The following is a 15112-nucleotide window of genomic DNA, read 5'->3' as shown; positions in this document are numbered from 1 at the left end:
TACACTGACTTGGAGGCAGGTGTCCAGGGTTTCAGACAGACTTTTCAAGCCCTTCCTCACAGGCGTGAAACCTTTATCAACCTTCCAATGGCCACATGCCAGAGATGGGTGAGGTCAGGGGCAAAGGGGAGCTGAGGGAAGAGGATGCAAATGTTACCTTTGTGCTGTAGGTTAGTGTGATGTTAACATGAGAGTGCTGGAGGTGAAATAGTTAAACAGGTTACCCAATCAGAATCCAGGGGGTGGAGTCAGAGGGACTATAAAACCAGCTCTGGGAGGAGTAAAGGGAGGAGTTTGTTGGAGTTGGGTGGTTGGTTGGAGTGGGAGTGAAATGGGCTAGAGTTTGTGGGTAGGTTGAGTTAGTGTAGCGAAATAAGCTGAGTCTGGAATAGTTAGGGGCTAGGAAGACAAGTAAATATCTGAGAGGTGGTTTAGTGAGTAAGAGCAGGTAGCAGAAGTTATAGGTCTGGATAGGCACACCATGATTGTAATTGACCAATACCGTTTATGAAACAACACACTTGTTAAACTGCAATAAATAAACAAAAATTTATGTTCCAATTGAACCCTGGCTGGACTCAGTATTGTACCAGGTAGGGCCCAGGTGGTGGCAGCAAGAAATAAAGTGGTGGCACAGGGATCAATAGATGGTGAAACGTCTGGGGACCCTGTGTGATCGCCACAGTTAGTTTCTACACACACCCCTCTCTATGCTCCCTCCATGCAAGAGGAATTCTCAGAGTCCCATGCGAGTCAGGCAATTACAACAGCATGGACCACTCAGTCAGTAATCTAAGGCATTGATTCTGTTCTTTGGCTAGCAGCAGACTGGTTGTCTGTAGGTTCTGAAGGTTCTAGTCAATTCGGAGGTAGTTTTCAGTGAAGAAAACTGGGGAGAATTGAGTTTAGCCCTGTATCGGGAAGTTTTCAATGAATGACATTTTATGTTTTTATATGTGCTGGAAGCCACCTAGAGTGGCTGCGGAAACCCAGCCAGATGAGTGGGGTATAAAAAATAAAATTATTATTATTACTATTAAGAAAAGTGGTTCTGAAGGAGTTTCTCTCCCACCCCCTTACCCTCCCTGTGTAGGCCTGACTTAAGACAGACAAGGCTATGTTTTTTTTCCTCCTGTTCCTGTTCAATTGACTTCAGTAAAGTGTTTACAGTTTATTCTCTCTCTGGACTTTTGTATGCTCTATTCCCTTCACTCTGCACACAGGGCTAATGAAAGGTAGACTTTTTAGGGCCTGACAGAGAAACTTGGGGAGCTGCATATGCCCTGCCCTTAGGCCTGAGGCTTCCCAACCCTGTCTGGATAGGCACTTAGAGATTTAACCTGGGACCTGCAGAAGCAGCATCACAACATTTGCTGGGGGATCCTGAGTAGTGGTGTGCTACTGCTCTCACTTCCTGATTGCAGGTATCCCAGACATATCTGGTTGGCTACTGTGGGAATACATTACTGGACTAGGTATGGCACTCAGAACCAGCACTCGGTTAGTCGTCTTTAAGATGCACAAGCCTTTTTTTGTTCCAGTCAGCACAGGTTTTCTTCTCCCACCTGTTTGAAGAGATTAGCATTTAGGCTATACAGCCCCAAGGCAGAAGGAACCGCAGCTTTGGCAGGATGTAGTTATTTATTTATTTACTGACTGCCTTTATAGACTGCCTTTCAGCCGTAACAGCTCCCAAGGCAATTTTACAATTAAAAAACAGCAACACAGTTCCTGTGTAAAGAATAAAAAAACAAAAAATGTAAACCATCTTACAAAGCCATGCCCTCCCTTCAAATGATATTGCCTGAATCCAGGTGCAGAATCAGAGCGCAGCAGGACCATGAAAAACAGTGCTCAGGGCCCAGAAAAATGTGGCACAATGGGACAGTGCATCTGGCTGTTAACCAGGAGGTTGCTGGTTTGAGCCCACTCAGAATTCCTACATTGTAGGGGGTTGGACTAGATGACCCTCAGGGTCCCTTCCAACTCTACAATGCTATGTCAAACCCCAAGCCGTAACATGCCAGGCTACGGCTACCCATTTGCCAGTCCGTTAAGACCGTGGGTTTGGAATGTCTTGATTGTTTTAATGTATGCCGCCATGGTATTCTTACGAGTTGGCAGTTTACACATATAATAAATAACTAAATCCAAACCACCATGAAAAAAAAGACAGCTTCATAAATGGGTGTTTTTATCAATGGAAAACTCAGGTGGGATTCAGCATTGCACTACTGCAAGCATCCCATCTGCACAAGCATATATTTGGTGGGCAACTGGGAAATAGCATTAATCGCAGGCTGCACACTGCTTAAAACAAGTTCCGTATCGAAGTATTCTTGTGGCCCACTTGGTATGAGGGGTTGAACTGCCCTGCTATAGATGATGATCGTACTCCAGCTCCCATCAGACCTGGCCAGCATGACAAATAGTCTAGATCGGATGATGGGAACTGAAGTCTGACAACACCTGGCTTCCCCACCCCAGTATAAAAGGTTATTCATATTTCTCTGAAATCCAGTAATGAATCTTCCAGCTAGGGGAAGACAGAGATTTAAATACAAAGGCTTGGTTATAACCACATCGACTTGTTTTCCCCTCTAAAACACTGCTGAGGTATCCTATAATCAAAGCCCACCTCTCTTCAGGAGCATCATCTCAGGTTTCAGGGGTTGAGAAAATTAAACCAGCGTGGAAAGAGAAGATTGAAGCTGGCTAAGTAGGAAGGCCTTCTCTTGGCTAGAGATTAAATATTACATTATTACATAGTTTATAAAAAGAAGAAGAAAGCAAAGCAGTGTTTTTAAAGATAATTAAATATTAATCCCAATTCTATTTAATGTACAGTGTGGTGACCTTAAACCACTGTGCTCAAATTAGATTAGATTAATTTGTACTGAGACATTTGGCCGTCACAAAACAAAACTTTAATAGGATAAAAGTTCACAAGGGAACATCAGCAGAAGTTAACTTGGGCCCCAAAGGACTAAAGCATAAGCAAACTCAAAACACCACCTTTCCCTGGCTAATCACAACATGCTTCTTTAAAAAAGAAAACAAAATCTTCCGCTGCAGTGCTCATATAATGGGACATGACAAGAGTGGACTACATAAGAGTTCTTTTTTTATGAACGGCTGCGTCTGATGAAGTGGGCTTTAGTCTATGAAAACTTGAGCCGCAATAAGGCTGCAATCCTGGAAGCAACCCATACTGAACTCAGTGGGATTTACTTTTGAGAAAGCATGCATGGGATTACATGGGAGATCTGTTAGGCCCTATGTGCACTATGCACTTAAAGCAATTTCATACCACTTGGAACAAGTCACGGGTTCCCCCAAAGAATATTGGGACCTATAGTTTATTAAGAAATTCCTATTCCTCTCACAGAATGGTTTAACAGTCAATCTCTCTTCTCAAACTCTGGGAATTGTAGCACTCGGAGGGGAATAAGAGTCTCCTAGAAACTCTCAGCATCCTTAACAAACGACAGCCCCCAGAATTATTTGAGGGAAGCCATGACAGTTTGAAGTAGTATGCTGTTTTCAATGTACACCACAGATGGAGCCTTATAAAGGTACGACAAGACTTTTTTTTGCTACAGCTGTGCAACATAGTGACTGATCTTGCTTCTTTTTTTTGAATAGCTAGAACAACATTACAGCATTTAGTCATTCATTCCAAAAGGCAGGAATTGTTTTGCAGCTTAATGTAATACATTATCTTCTTGGCCTACAACCATTCCTCTTTAGTCATATTACAAACTAGTTAGGATACACTCACATCCTTACCTTTCCTAGTTCTGGTGCCCTTGGGGATATTTTTTTTAAATTGTAGGGGGGGAGGCACATTTCCATATAAGGATGTGTAGCTACACCCTGAATATGTCTAGACAGCTGGAGGGTTGGGTTGCTGGTTTTTTTTGCAAGGCCTGTAGGGACTGAAGTCCATACAGTAAATGACTCTGTGACTTCCTTTTCTTTGAGATGACTCAGCATGGTAGGAGGCAGTTTGCTGACTTGGCAAAACAACTGCCTTAATTAACTCAGTTTCTGCCCTTCTGACACACATCAAAACACAAGGAGGAAACAAATATTACGGAGGGATTCTTTTTTAAAAAATCCAACAATGGTGGGAGTATGAGGAAGAAGGATAATAAACCCAGTAATAATTAACCAACTACGTTTTCTTCTGGTCTAGGGTTTTTCCTGCTCAGTTCACTTTTCAATAAACAGGATGCTAAACAACTACTTGATGGGACAAACTATTTAAATCAGAAAGAAAATTCTTTTTGATTCAGCCTTTTCACTGTGGAACCAAATATGTCCCAGTTCAGAAGTAGCAATCCTGGTCCAGCAAATTCAGAGTAGCCAGATGAAGAAGAACACAGGGTTCCTACAACTTTCATTAGTTGAGTAAGGCAAGGAAACATGGGTTCCTGGTTTGTTTTCCCCAGATAAGCCAGGAACAGTAAACTATGAACAAACCTTCATTACAGAGTGAGACAAACCATGAACCTTGGCTCAGATACAATGCGAAGTGAAACCATGGTTTAGAGCAGCAGTACCAACCAGGGGATGAGCAAAACGGTGCCCGTTTTTACTGCGGGTACCCATTCACTCACCAATTCATGCTTAACCAAGGGACCCTCCGTCCAAAGCCATGTTGCCCCCCGCCAAGATTTCCTGTTAACCGCACCTGACTGCTAGAACCCCCATTTTACAGGTGGGCATGCTGAGGCCCAGCTCAGTTCGCCTTGTAGTTCGAACTTCGGGTTTTCCAGGAAATGATTCGGCGCTCTCGGTGCCTATCCAGCCTGATCGTGCACTCGCTCCGCGGTCAGCAGGAGCCGAGGATCTCCCGCCTCCGGCAGGACCGAGGAGAGAGCAACCCCTGGGAGCGACCAAGGCCGCCTTTTCCCTAGAGCTCGCATTCAAGCGCACGCCGCTCCTCCTCCTCTCCAGACAGTCACATGATGGCGATGATCCGCCTTTCGCTCTCTCCTCGCCCGGCCCCCTCGGAGCGATGGGGGCGGTTCGACGGCTCAAGGCTGGCGGCGTTGGCGGCGGCTGCGCCTGTTTCCCCGCCCACGACCCAGTCTGTGCCCGTCCTGGAGAAACAGGGAACAAAACAAAAAAGGAAGTGGTCAGTCCCACCGGCTGGCTGTGGAGTAATTTTCGCAGCTCCCTCTTCGCCGTGTCGGAATCGGATCTCCCTCAACCCTTCCTTGGCTGGAGAGTTGAGGTGCCCGCAAAAAAAATAAAATAAAATCCCAAGGGGGGAGCTTGGAAGGACCCGTCTCTACAGGGCATCTGCTGGGCATCGCTTTTGCTGGCCATGGCTGGGTTCTGGTTGTTTTTGCTCGTGGGCCGCCTACTGGCGCCGGGCAGCGCCTTCAACCTGGACGTGGAGAGCCCAACTGTTTACTCCGGTTCCGAAGGGAGTTACTTCGGCTTCGCGGTGGATTTCTTCGCCCCGGATCTCTCCTCGTAAGTATAATCTGTCACTCGGGCGCATCCATCCCGAAGCGGGAAAAGGCGCCGCGCTCTTTCGCCAGGGATCTTTGCAGTCTTTTCTCTTTTTCCTTAATTATTAGACGCCAGAAAATGTTGGACAAGCCCCAGGAAAGTCCTTGATGGAGCCCTGCAAGGGAAACTGAAACGCGCCTGTTCTGATCTCCATTCTGAGCACAGCTCCGCTTTGGAAGCGAGCTTCATTGGAATGAATGGAACGGAACTTCCGAGCAAAAGTGTGTCTGGAATTGGGATAGAGTAGGCTTCCCTCCGCGCCTGTACGCCCAGCTTAGACACCCTCCTCCTCGCTCAGCTATACGTTCTCCCCATCTTCTGCCTCTCCCAAATCCCGCTGGTTTCAGTGGACCATAAGAAATGCACCACAGAGCGAACCTCCTCAAAAGTGCTTTGAGCTGGACTTAACTCCCCAAGTAAGGGTGCGTAGGCTTTTGGGAGCCCGGATTTAGGAAGGAATCCCGTTGAAATCATTAGAAAGCTACGTGCATATAGGAAGATTTGGCCAAAACCCAAGTACTGAAAGTCTTAGCTCACATTCCTTCCCCCTGATACAAGGCAAGATTGCCTCTTCTTATCCTGGCCATACAAATCCGTGAGGGACACTTTGTATCAGAAGATGATAGTGGTGCTATGTGGTGTGAGCCATTTTGATGCTGTAATTGCAGAGGAAAGGGGCGGGGGAGGGGAGAGAAGGAAACATATTTTTTTTTCCTTATTCATAATTTGTTACCTGCTTGTCCCAGATGAATTAGAAGCGGCGGACAATGTCATGCTTAAATCCTGCCTTTTAGAGGACCCCGGCTGACATTTTTATTATTAATATTATTACTATTGTATAAATGGAGTAATTATGGACAGATGCTATGTTTCATAATTATATGTGGAAATGTATAAAACTGTGGAAGATGAATCAATAAGAAGTGAACCTCTCTTAAACCCGCCCATCCACTGAATCCTAAGCAATGCTGTCTTGAACTTCGGATCCATTACCAGGAGTAACACAAACTCTGTGTCAGGATATTTGCAGCCTGTGAGCCAGTCTTGATGTGTGATTCAGATATTGTCATCCATTTGAAAGCACTTTTGTCTAATAGGCTCTAATGTGGTCTGACAGCTTTTCATTTTGATTATGGGGATGAGGGGGCAGAACCGTCCAGATTGCACAAACTTTGCTGTGTTAAGTCCCCCAAAATGAGAGGGTCAACTGGTCCTGGGTCCGTTTGTTTCTGTGATGGCTAAACTTAATGCTCTGAAGCCAGGGATGCCAACTTGAATAAAATCTGGGGGTGGGGGGCAGGTAACCCTCGCCCCACATAATCGATCACAAGACACGGCACACGCACAGCGTTAGAAAGGCAATGCCCATCAACTTGGGGGGAGGGTAGCCTCATCAAATATTTTATTAGAGGGGGGGTGAAGTCACCTCAGCCCCTAGGAGCTGGTTGCTATGCTCTGATGCGTATTCTCCCAGTCTCATTGTGATTTTCTTTCCAGATAGGCGTTTGTGGCAGAGGATATACATTTTGAATGTAACTGAGGTGCTCCAAGTTGGTGCAAAGGTTGGGATATGCTGCTAATGTCATATGTGTGTGTTTTTCCTAGAGGAGGTCCCAGGAATAAGTGGTAGCCTAGGCCTGCAATGATAAAACATCAAACATTAAAAACTTCCCTATACAGTGCTGCCTTCAGATGTCTTCTAAAAGTTATAGTTGCTTATCTCCTTGACATCTGGTGGAAGGGGGTTCCACAGGGCAGGCACCACTACCGAAAAGGCCCTCTGCCTGGTTCGCTGTGAAACAGCCAGAAGGCCCTAACCAGTTTGTAAGCCCCACAGAACCCATGGCATATACTTTTGGGTAAACATGAGTAGCATTGTCTTATAAGACCGTTTCACATATGAACTGTCTTTATGGATTGAACCAAAGGTCTGTCATAGAAACGCCTCAGACCAGATATGGCCAAATAAGTTTTGGGCCTGAGGTAGACTTGGGTAGGGCCGTCCCCACCATTAGTCAGAGTGAGGTGGCCACCTCAGGCAGTGAATGCTGAGGGTGGGACTGGCAGCAAGGTGCTGAAGGACAGAGCTTATCCTGTGCCCCCTAAGCTAGCCTGTTGCCCTCAGGTTTGGTGGGGAAAGCTGACACGTGGCTAGTGTTGAAGTAAAATTCAGCTGTCAATCCCCAGGCAATTTCTGTATGTGCCATTGAAGAACCATCTTGTCTGCCTCAGGCAGCAAAAGTCTTGTCTGAGGAGGGGCTGCCTATGGGTAGATAAGTTTTAACCCTTTACTCCAGTATGTAGCAGTATGTACTGATCAGTCAAGCTGAGTATCACCTGCTCTTCGTGTGTAGGTTCCTCACTTCCATGAATTATAAGCCTTGTATGATCTGGGTTTGAAATTATGGTGGGCTTTGTTCTACAGACCTTCCCTGCGTCCCATGGATGGGGGGGGGAGAGCCAGCAGAGGAGGGGATATGGGGCAGGGGCAGTGGGCTGGGCAGGTTGGAGCTGGTGGGCATGATCCTGGTGTCTGCATGAAGGATAATGCCCAAATAGGACTACAGTGGCAATGGGGAAGACGCACCATATTTTTCCATATATAAGACTAGGTTTTTTTAAACCAGAAATTACGTTTAAAATTGGGGCTTGTCTTATACATGGGTAGTGCTGAGGGATGTTTTCTTAATTTGGAGTCCCCAAAAATAGGGGGCATCTTTAGACGGAAAAATATGGTAAGTGTGCTCACATTCTCACCATACATTTAAAGCAGTCTTATGCCTCATTAACAGCAAGTAAGAGCCAAAAATAATACAGTGGTATCTCGGGTTAAGTACTTAATTCGTTCCGGAGGTCCGTTCTTAACCTGAAACTGTTCTTAACCTGAAGCACCACTTTAGCTAATGGGGCCTCCCACTGCCACTGCACCGCCAGAGCACGATTTGTGTTCTCATCCTGAAGCAAAGTTCTTAACCCAAGGTACTATTTCTGGGTTAGCGGAGTCTGTAACCTGAAGCGTATGTAACCCGAGGTACCACTGTATTACCCACGATAAGTACAATATCATTAAGACTTGAATAATAATTTTTAAAACCCAATAAAGTGTTTATAAATAGCTAAAAACAGCACAGCTGTTTCAACCACATCCTGGAAAACCAGCAGATAATGCCTACCATAGTTCTTAGATGGTGATGTGAGACTGTCAGTGGAGGGAGCAGGAAAACTTGTCTGAAAAGGGGCTTTCCATAAAATTGGCATCACCATGGAGAAGGCTCAGCACTCAGCACCTTTGCCTACAGTTGCCATTGTAGGTGTGCTTCTAATGGTGGCTTACAGTACAGACCTTAGAAGGTGACCCTAACTGCTGTTTTGCTTGCACAAGCTTCAACTTGTACAGCAGAACTTTCCCCTCCTCTCTTTTCCCTTGCAGCCCCCCTCCCCACCACCACATACCCTCAAAATCAGCTCCAGAGCCTTTGGGGGGCCCTCTGGAGCAGATTTTGGATGAGGTGAAGGCACAGGGAGAGGAGAGGAAGTCCCATTGAGCGAGAAGAATGCCAGTCGCCTAGCATTGGAGGCAACCCAATATTTATGGCTGCCCTGTGAAAAGCTTCAGCGGCTCCTGCCAGCACATCAGGTTCTGGTTCAAGGCCTAAGGGCAGGAAAAGCCAATTCCCTGCTCCCAGTCATTCTTTGTCTAGCTGGCTCGTGGATATATGGGAATGAGGAGGCAACTTCCAGGTAGAGATGCAGGTAGAAGAATAGTCTGGGTTGGAAGTGGGTGTTAAAAGTCAAATAAATAAATATGCCACATTATAAATAGATTTCCATTTTCCTTATTATATAGATATCCAAAATTGCAGGGGGGGGGTGTTAAAAGCTATATCATGGATTGAATTGCAGATCGTACCATCAAAGAATCATAGAATTGTAGAGTTTTAAGAGACCCTAAGGATCATCTTGTCCACACACACACACACACACACACACCCGCAATACAGGAATATACAGCTTTGATCCCATACAGGGATCAAACCTGCAACCTTGGTCTTATCAGCACATGCTCTAACCAGCTGAGCTATCCAGCTGATGCATTATATATACCATATTTTTCCGTGTATAACACGCCCCCATGTATAAGACACCCCCTATTTTTAGGAATTCCAGTTTTAGAAATCCCCACCATTCACTATCCTTGTATAAGACGATCCACAGTTTTCCACATAATTTTTAAGTAAAAAAAACCCTAGTCTTATACATGGAAAAGTATGGTATATATTTAAATCCCAATGGAAATATTACAGCTTCTGTTTTATGCTTTATGATCCCGGAATTGACTGCCACTTTTTCCTTTTTCAATTATTAATAATTAAATTTAGATTAAGAATAGCATGAAACAGTACAAAGAATGGGTACTGGTCACCAGATACAAAGCAAAATACAATTGTGATGTGTGTAAGGCAGGAAATAGTAGCAGTATGTTAAGCTAAATAACCAGGCCAAAATGATGCATGAGTTGCAGGTCTTAGCTTGCTCCAGCTGACTGATAATAGAGGAAATAAATCTAAATCAATTAGCCTCAGACTGCCCATTTTTTGACAACCATTGTTACTGCCCTTTACCCCTTAGTGTTGAATACCTAATATTCGCATTATAACAATATGCATAGGCAGGGTGGATAAAAATCAATGATTTTTTTAAAAATGGATTTTTAAAATTTAAATCAGATTTTTAAAATAAAATGCTTTTGGAGGAAAAATCTTTCTAAAGATAGTTTTCTATTTAAGTTACATTATAGTCCAAAGGCTATTCATCAGGAAATAAGGATTTGTTTTGAGTTTTTCATATGTGCTAAAACTCAGCCTAAGGTGTTTTTTTAAATACAAGAACAACAACAAACCGTTTAACCACATCAGTTAACAAACATGGATACATATGCTATAATGTTTTTGTTTTAGTTAAATAAATAGTTTAAATTGTTATTAAGGAAATGATTATTTTTCTCCTTCCAGTAAAGTACAGCAGAAAAGTTGTGCAAATATAAACAGTTAACTCATTAAACCTCACAATAATTTCATAATTATCTGTCAATGTATTTCTAATAGTATAACCAAATCAGTAATTTTTGATATAACTGAAAAAACTACTCTGAAAATTTATTATTCCAAAAATGAAACCTTCATCTGGTTGTAAATATTAAGATTATACCAGCAAGAATGAGTCTGTTCTGTAAAAAAAAAAAAAAAAAAAAGATTTAAATCAAGTCTTACTGATTTAAATTGTGATTTAAATCAAATCCACCCTGTGCATAGGTTTCTTCTACCAGTACAGTAAAATAAATATGTGTACATTATACAGTGGTACCTCGGGTTACATGCGCTTCAGGTTACAGACTCTGCTAACCCAGAAATAGTACCTCGGGTTGAGAACTTTGCTTCAGGATGAGAACAGAAATCGTGCTCCAGCGTCACGGCAACATAATGTAGGTAGGAGGAAAGCTATGCTTATGACCAAGTAGGATGAAGGAAAACAGGTCACTAGCAGCTTATGCTTACAGTGGTTTGTTCTGCAGGAACTCAGGAGAGCAGTTTTGCATGATGAATTGCAGGAGGAATTCAGGAAATTCCCCGAAACCTTGTTGTATGGAACTTGGTATGCCTGGGTAGTACAAAGAGCTTTCTGTCTATCATCTTGAGATGCCGCAGGACTGGAGATAGGCAAATGTTGCCCAAATAGTAAAAAAAAAAAAAAACAAAAAAAAAAACAGGGCTGGGAAGTGGGAAAGTGGGGGAGGATCCAGGAAACAACAGACTTGTCATTCTGACATCAGTACCAGGGAAGATCCTAAGGCAGATGATGAAGCAGTCAATTTGCAAGCATCTTGATAACAGTGAAGTGCTTAGTAGTGGCCCCTCAAGCTGAACCTAGTCCATCAATCATGTATGAGCGCACCACTAGTGGTGAGATAAATCACACCCTTGTGCTTCCTGCCTGCAAAACTGGGGGCCAGGATTGGGGAGGGGAAGTGCCTGTAGCCCACAACGCATGTCTGTTGACCTGTCGGGCTTGTGGATGATAGCTTGAATAGACCTGCTTTATCTTGACAGAAGTCTGATAACTTACAATATCTGATGGTTTAATAAGTGGCAGTTGTTTTGATTATGGGCAGATCCCCATCTAGCACAACTTGTATGAATCATTCAAAGAAGGAGCAGGGAGACCTCACAAGGATTAGATAAATTATTGGAAGATAGGGCTATCAGTTGGCTACTAGCCTTGATTGATATGCTCAACCTCCACTGTCGAAGGCAGGCAGCAATGCTTCTGATACCAGTTGCTGGAACCCACAGGAGGGGAGAGTGCCGTTGTGTCCAAGTCCATCTTGGCTGTGAGTCCTGGAAGACCTGCTCCCTGCCTTACAGGCCTTTTCCCACCTGGCATGGGAGGGTGCGGTCCGGACTGACTCCAACTGCAAAAGCTGAGGCTGCTGAATAGACTCATGGGCTGAGGTTTTTTTGCTTTGTTTTTTTGAGGGGGGTGCTGTTGGTTTTTTGTAACTTTATTTTAGATTTTGTTGTGATTTACGTGGAAATTGTTCAGTTTAGATTTGTAACTTTTAATGTTTAATTTATTGTTTATGAATGCTTTTGTTAAGTTGTAGATAGGGCTGGGCGCTATCTGATTTTCAACATTGTGATATATCATCAGCTGAACACAGTGGTATATAGCGATAGATCACGATGTCTGAAATAAGGATGTAACTATGTAGAGGCAAACAGGATAATGTCCTGGCAACTGCTACTACTTAGGGCAGAGCTTTCCAAACTGTGCGTTGTGACACATTAGTGTGTCGGCTGCAGTGTGTAGGTGTGTCATGCGAACACTCCTCCTGGGGCTGAGAGGGGGTTAGTTTAACTTCCGTTGTGCTAGTAAAACTGAATTACTGTGTCACGAAATGATGCATGTCTGAAAAATGTGCCATCACCATGAAAAGTTTGAAAAACTCTGACATAGGGGTCTAAAACTGATACATTTTTACTTACCTTTAGCATACTGTTAAAACTGCTATTTTATAAGCAGCAGGGGCAGCAGAAATCATGAGAAAAGTTATGACCAGCTCCATTATTTCCCCCCATCACAATTTTTTATATAGCACTCAAACACACACACATTGTGATTTGTGATATCACCATGTCAGATATTATGAAACCCTTATCATGATAGGGATAGGGAAAACCGATTTTGGGTGATGTATTGATACATCACCAAGCCCTGGTTGTAGTCATTTATGTTTTTTCATGTTGGAAGCCACCTTGAGCATGCTCTGAACTGTGGAAAGGTGGCATGTGAATAAAATGATGTATGTATGCTTGTATGTCCTGCTTGCTGGTTTCCATGAGCATGGGGCTGGCCACTGAGAGAACAGGATGCTGGACCAGAAGGGCCTTTGCTCTGATCCAGAAGTCTTCTTACGTTCCTACTTTGCAGAAGCTTGGTGACTGACCATTTTGCTTCACTGTTTCTCCTTGGTGAACGTTGCTCCTCCTTTTGTTATTCTTTAGATGAATTGTGCCCCGAAATGAATGGTGGTATCCGATGCTATTTGTACTCAGGATGGAGCCATAGAAATTAACAAACTTAACCAACTAAAGTCCATTGATTTCAATGGGTCTACTCTGAGTACAACTTAGTCGGATATCATGCTCTTAGAATAGTTGACTTGCCTTGTTATATTTAGTACAGCATGACTCATTGTATATATAATTTTCCTGAACTCTGATGCCAAGTAACAAAGACTTGGAAAAAAGCTCTATTCAAATAATTGGGATTCATCTACTTGGCTGGGGATCCAGTGAACCACAGAACCATTTCTACGTGTTTAACGATATAAACATGCCCAAGGTATAAACTTGACTAGCAATCCAAATAAGCAAAGTGTGTACATGGCACAAACTTAGTTGGATATTTGTCTACACACAGTTCCGATTGCTGAAGACATAAGCCATGGTTTCAGTTTTGCAAATTCAGCAGTTGTTAAGAAAGAAATAGAGGAGGAATCTTATGTTCTGAAAGCATGCAAATACTAATTCTGGGATAAAAGTGAAACAATTGAAATTTGGCAGGAATAGAGGGAGTGGACACTATTTTCCCTTTCTCTTATATCTGTTCACATGGTGGTAAGCAAACTGTACCTGTGGAACTTCCGACTTCCTCTGAAAGAGAGAGGAGCCATAATCCTTTTGGAATGTGGCAATTTTGTGTTGGCACACAGCACACTCTGTGGCTCACCACTGCATCTGCTGATATCTGTAGGATCAACATGCAACACTCCAATCCTAAACATTTGTGTTGGACAGTGTTGATGTCCCTGGCAAAATATTGCGCTGTAAGTCACTGCAGTGGGTAGAGCAGTTTATTTGCCATATGTTTTGCATTTATTTCCTGGCATAGTCAACATCAGAATTGGGATATTATGGTGTGTGTTTTTTGTTTGACTGCTTCTTTTCTATTTTAAGCTGTCATTTCAATACTGTCACGGCCAAGATTTGCCAAATCAAAACATCAGAAGTAAGTGAGACTGAATAGCTGAGGGTATTTGTTCTGGAGAGTAGATTTGAGCAGAGATGTTGTGAATTAAGGGGAATATGCCTGATGATTTATAGAGGCATGTTGCTTGAAGTGGAAGGAGAGCAGGAGAGACTTTCCTTGAGTACAAGGAACATGATATATTCTAATGACTGCAGGAGGCTGTTTGTTTTATTTTTGGAGTAGATTTGTTTGCGCTTAAAGTGTGTTTGCTGGGGGAGGAGTTGAAGGCCAGAATAGCTTTGGAATATATTGAATGCCATGGAATTTAAAGACTCATTCCCTTCAACTTAGAAGATCACTAAACCTCATATGCTGCTGGTTACTCAAACACAGCACATGGAAACATCTGTTGTGTGGAAACATCATGCAAGGCTCATCTGCCATGTAGACTTCTTCTTTGTGGTCTGTCTATCTGCACTGTCAGAGGCATTATGCCTCTGAATACCAGGTGCTGGAAAATGCAGACAGGCAGAGTGCTCATGTGTAGCTTGCAGACTTCCCACAGGCATCTTCTTGGCCATTGTGAAACAGGATGCTGGACTAGATGGGCCAGTGATCTGATCCAACAGGCGTTTCTTACGTTCTTATGTCTTACAGTCCAGTCCTGTACAGTCGTACCTCAGAAGTCGAACAGAATCAGTTCCGGAAGTCCGTTCCACTTCCCAAACATTTGAAAACCAAAGTGTGGCTTCTGATTGGCTGCAGGAACTTCCTGCAGCCAATCAGAAGCCACAGAAGCCCTGTCAGACGTTCGGCTTCCAAAAGAACGTTTGAAAACCATAACACTCACTTCCGGTTTTCGATTGTTTGGAAGCTGGAACATTTGACTCCCAAGGCGTTCGGGAGCCAAGGAATGACTGTATATCGTTTTGGTTGAGGTGGGGTAAGCAAGTTGCAACTTTTGCCATTCCAGCACATTTTGAGCCTAGGTCAGAGAGAAAGATAACCTCAGGCCTGGTGGCCTTCATGCAGTCCTATAGGCCTTTTAATCTGGTCT

The 15112-nt window shown here is 43.6% G+C and overlaps 1 protein-coding gene across 1 annotated transcript in view; it reads left to right on the top strand.

Moving 5' to 3' along the window:
* The first annotated feature begins 3669 nt into the window (after nucleotides 1-3669).
* ITGAV (integrin subunit alpha V) overlaps nucleotides 3670-15112 on the top strand; it is a 72632-nt gene continuing 61189 nt past the window's right edge. Inside the window, exon 1 of the mRNA XM_081865078.1 lies at nucleotides 3670-5487. Coding sequence (XP_081721204.1) covers nucleotides 5336-5487 — 152 coding nt within the window. The 5' untranslated portion in view covers nucleotides 3670-5335. The remainder of the gene's footprint in view (nucleotides 5488-15112) is intronic.

The sequence above is a fragment of the Podarcis erhardii genome, assembly GCF_964252035.2.
Source record: "Podarcis erhardii genome assembly, chromosome: 1".
Taxonomy (NCBI): Eukaryota; Metazoa; Chordata; class Lepidosauria; order Squamata; family Lacertidae; genus Podarcis; species Podarcis erhardii.
This window is presented reverse-complemented; position numbering and strand designations above follow the sequence as displayed.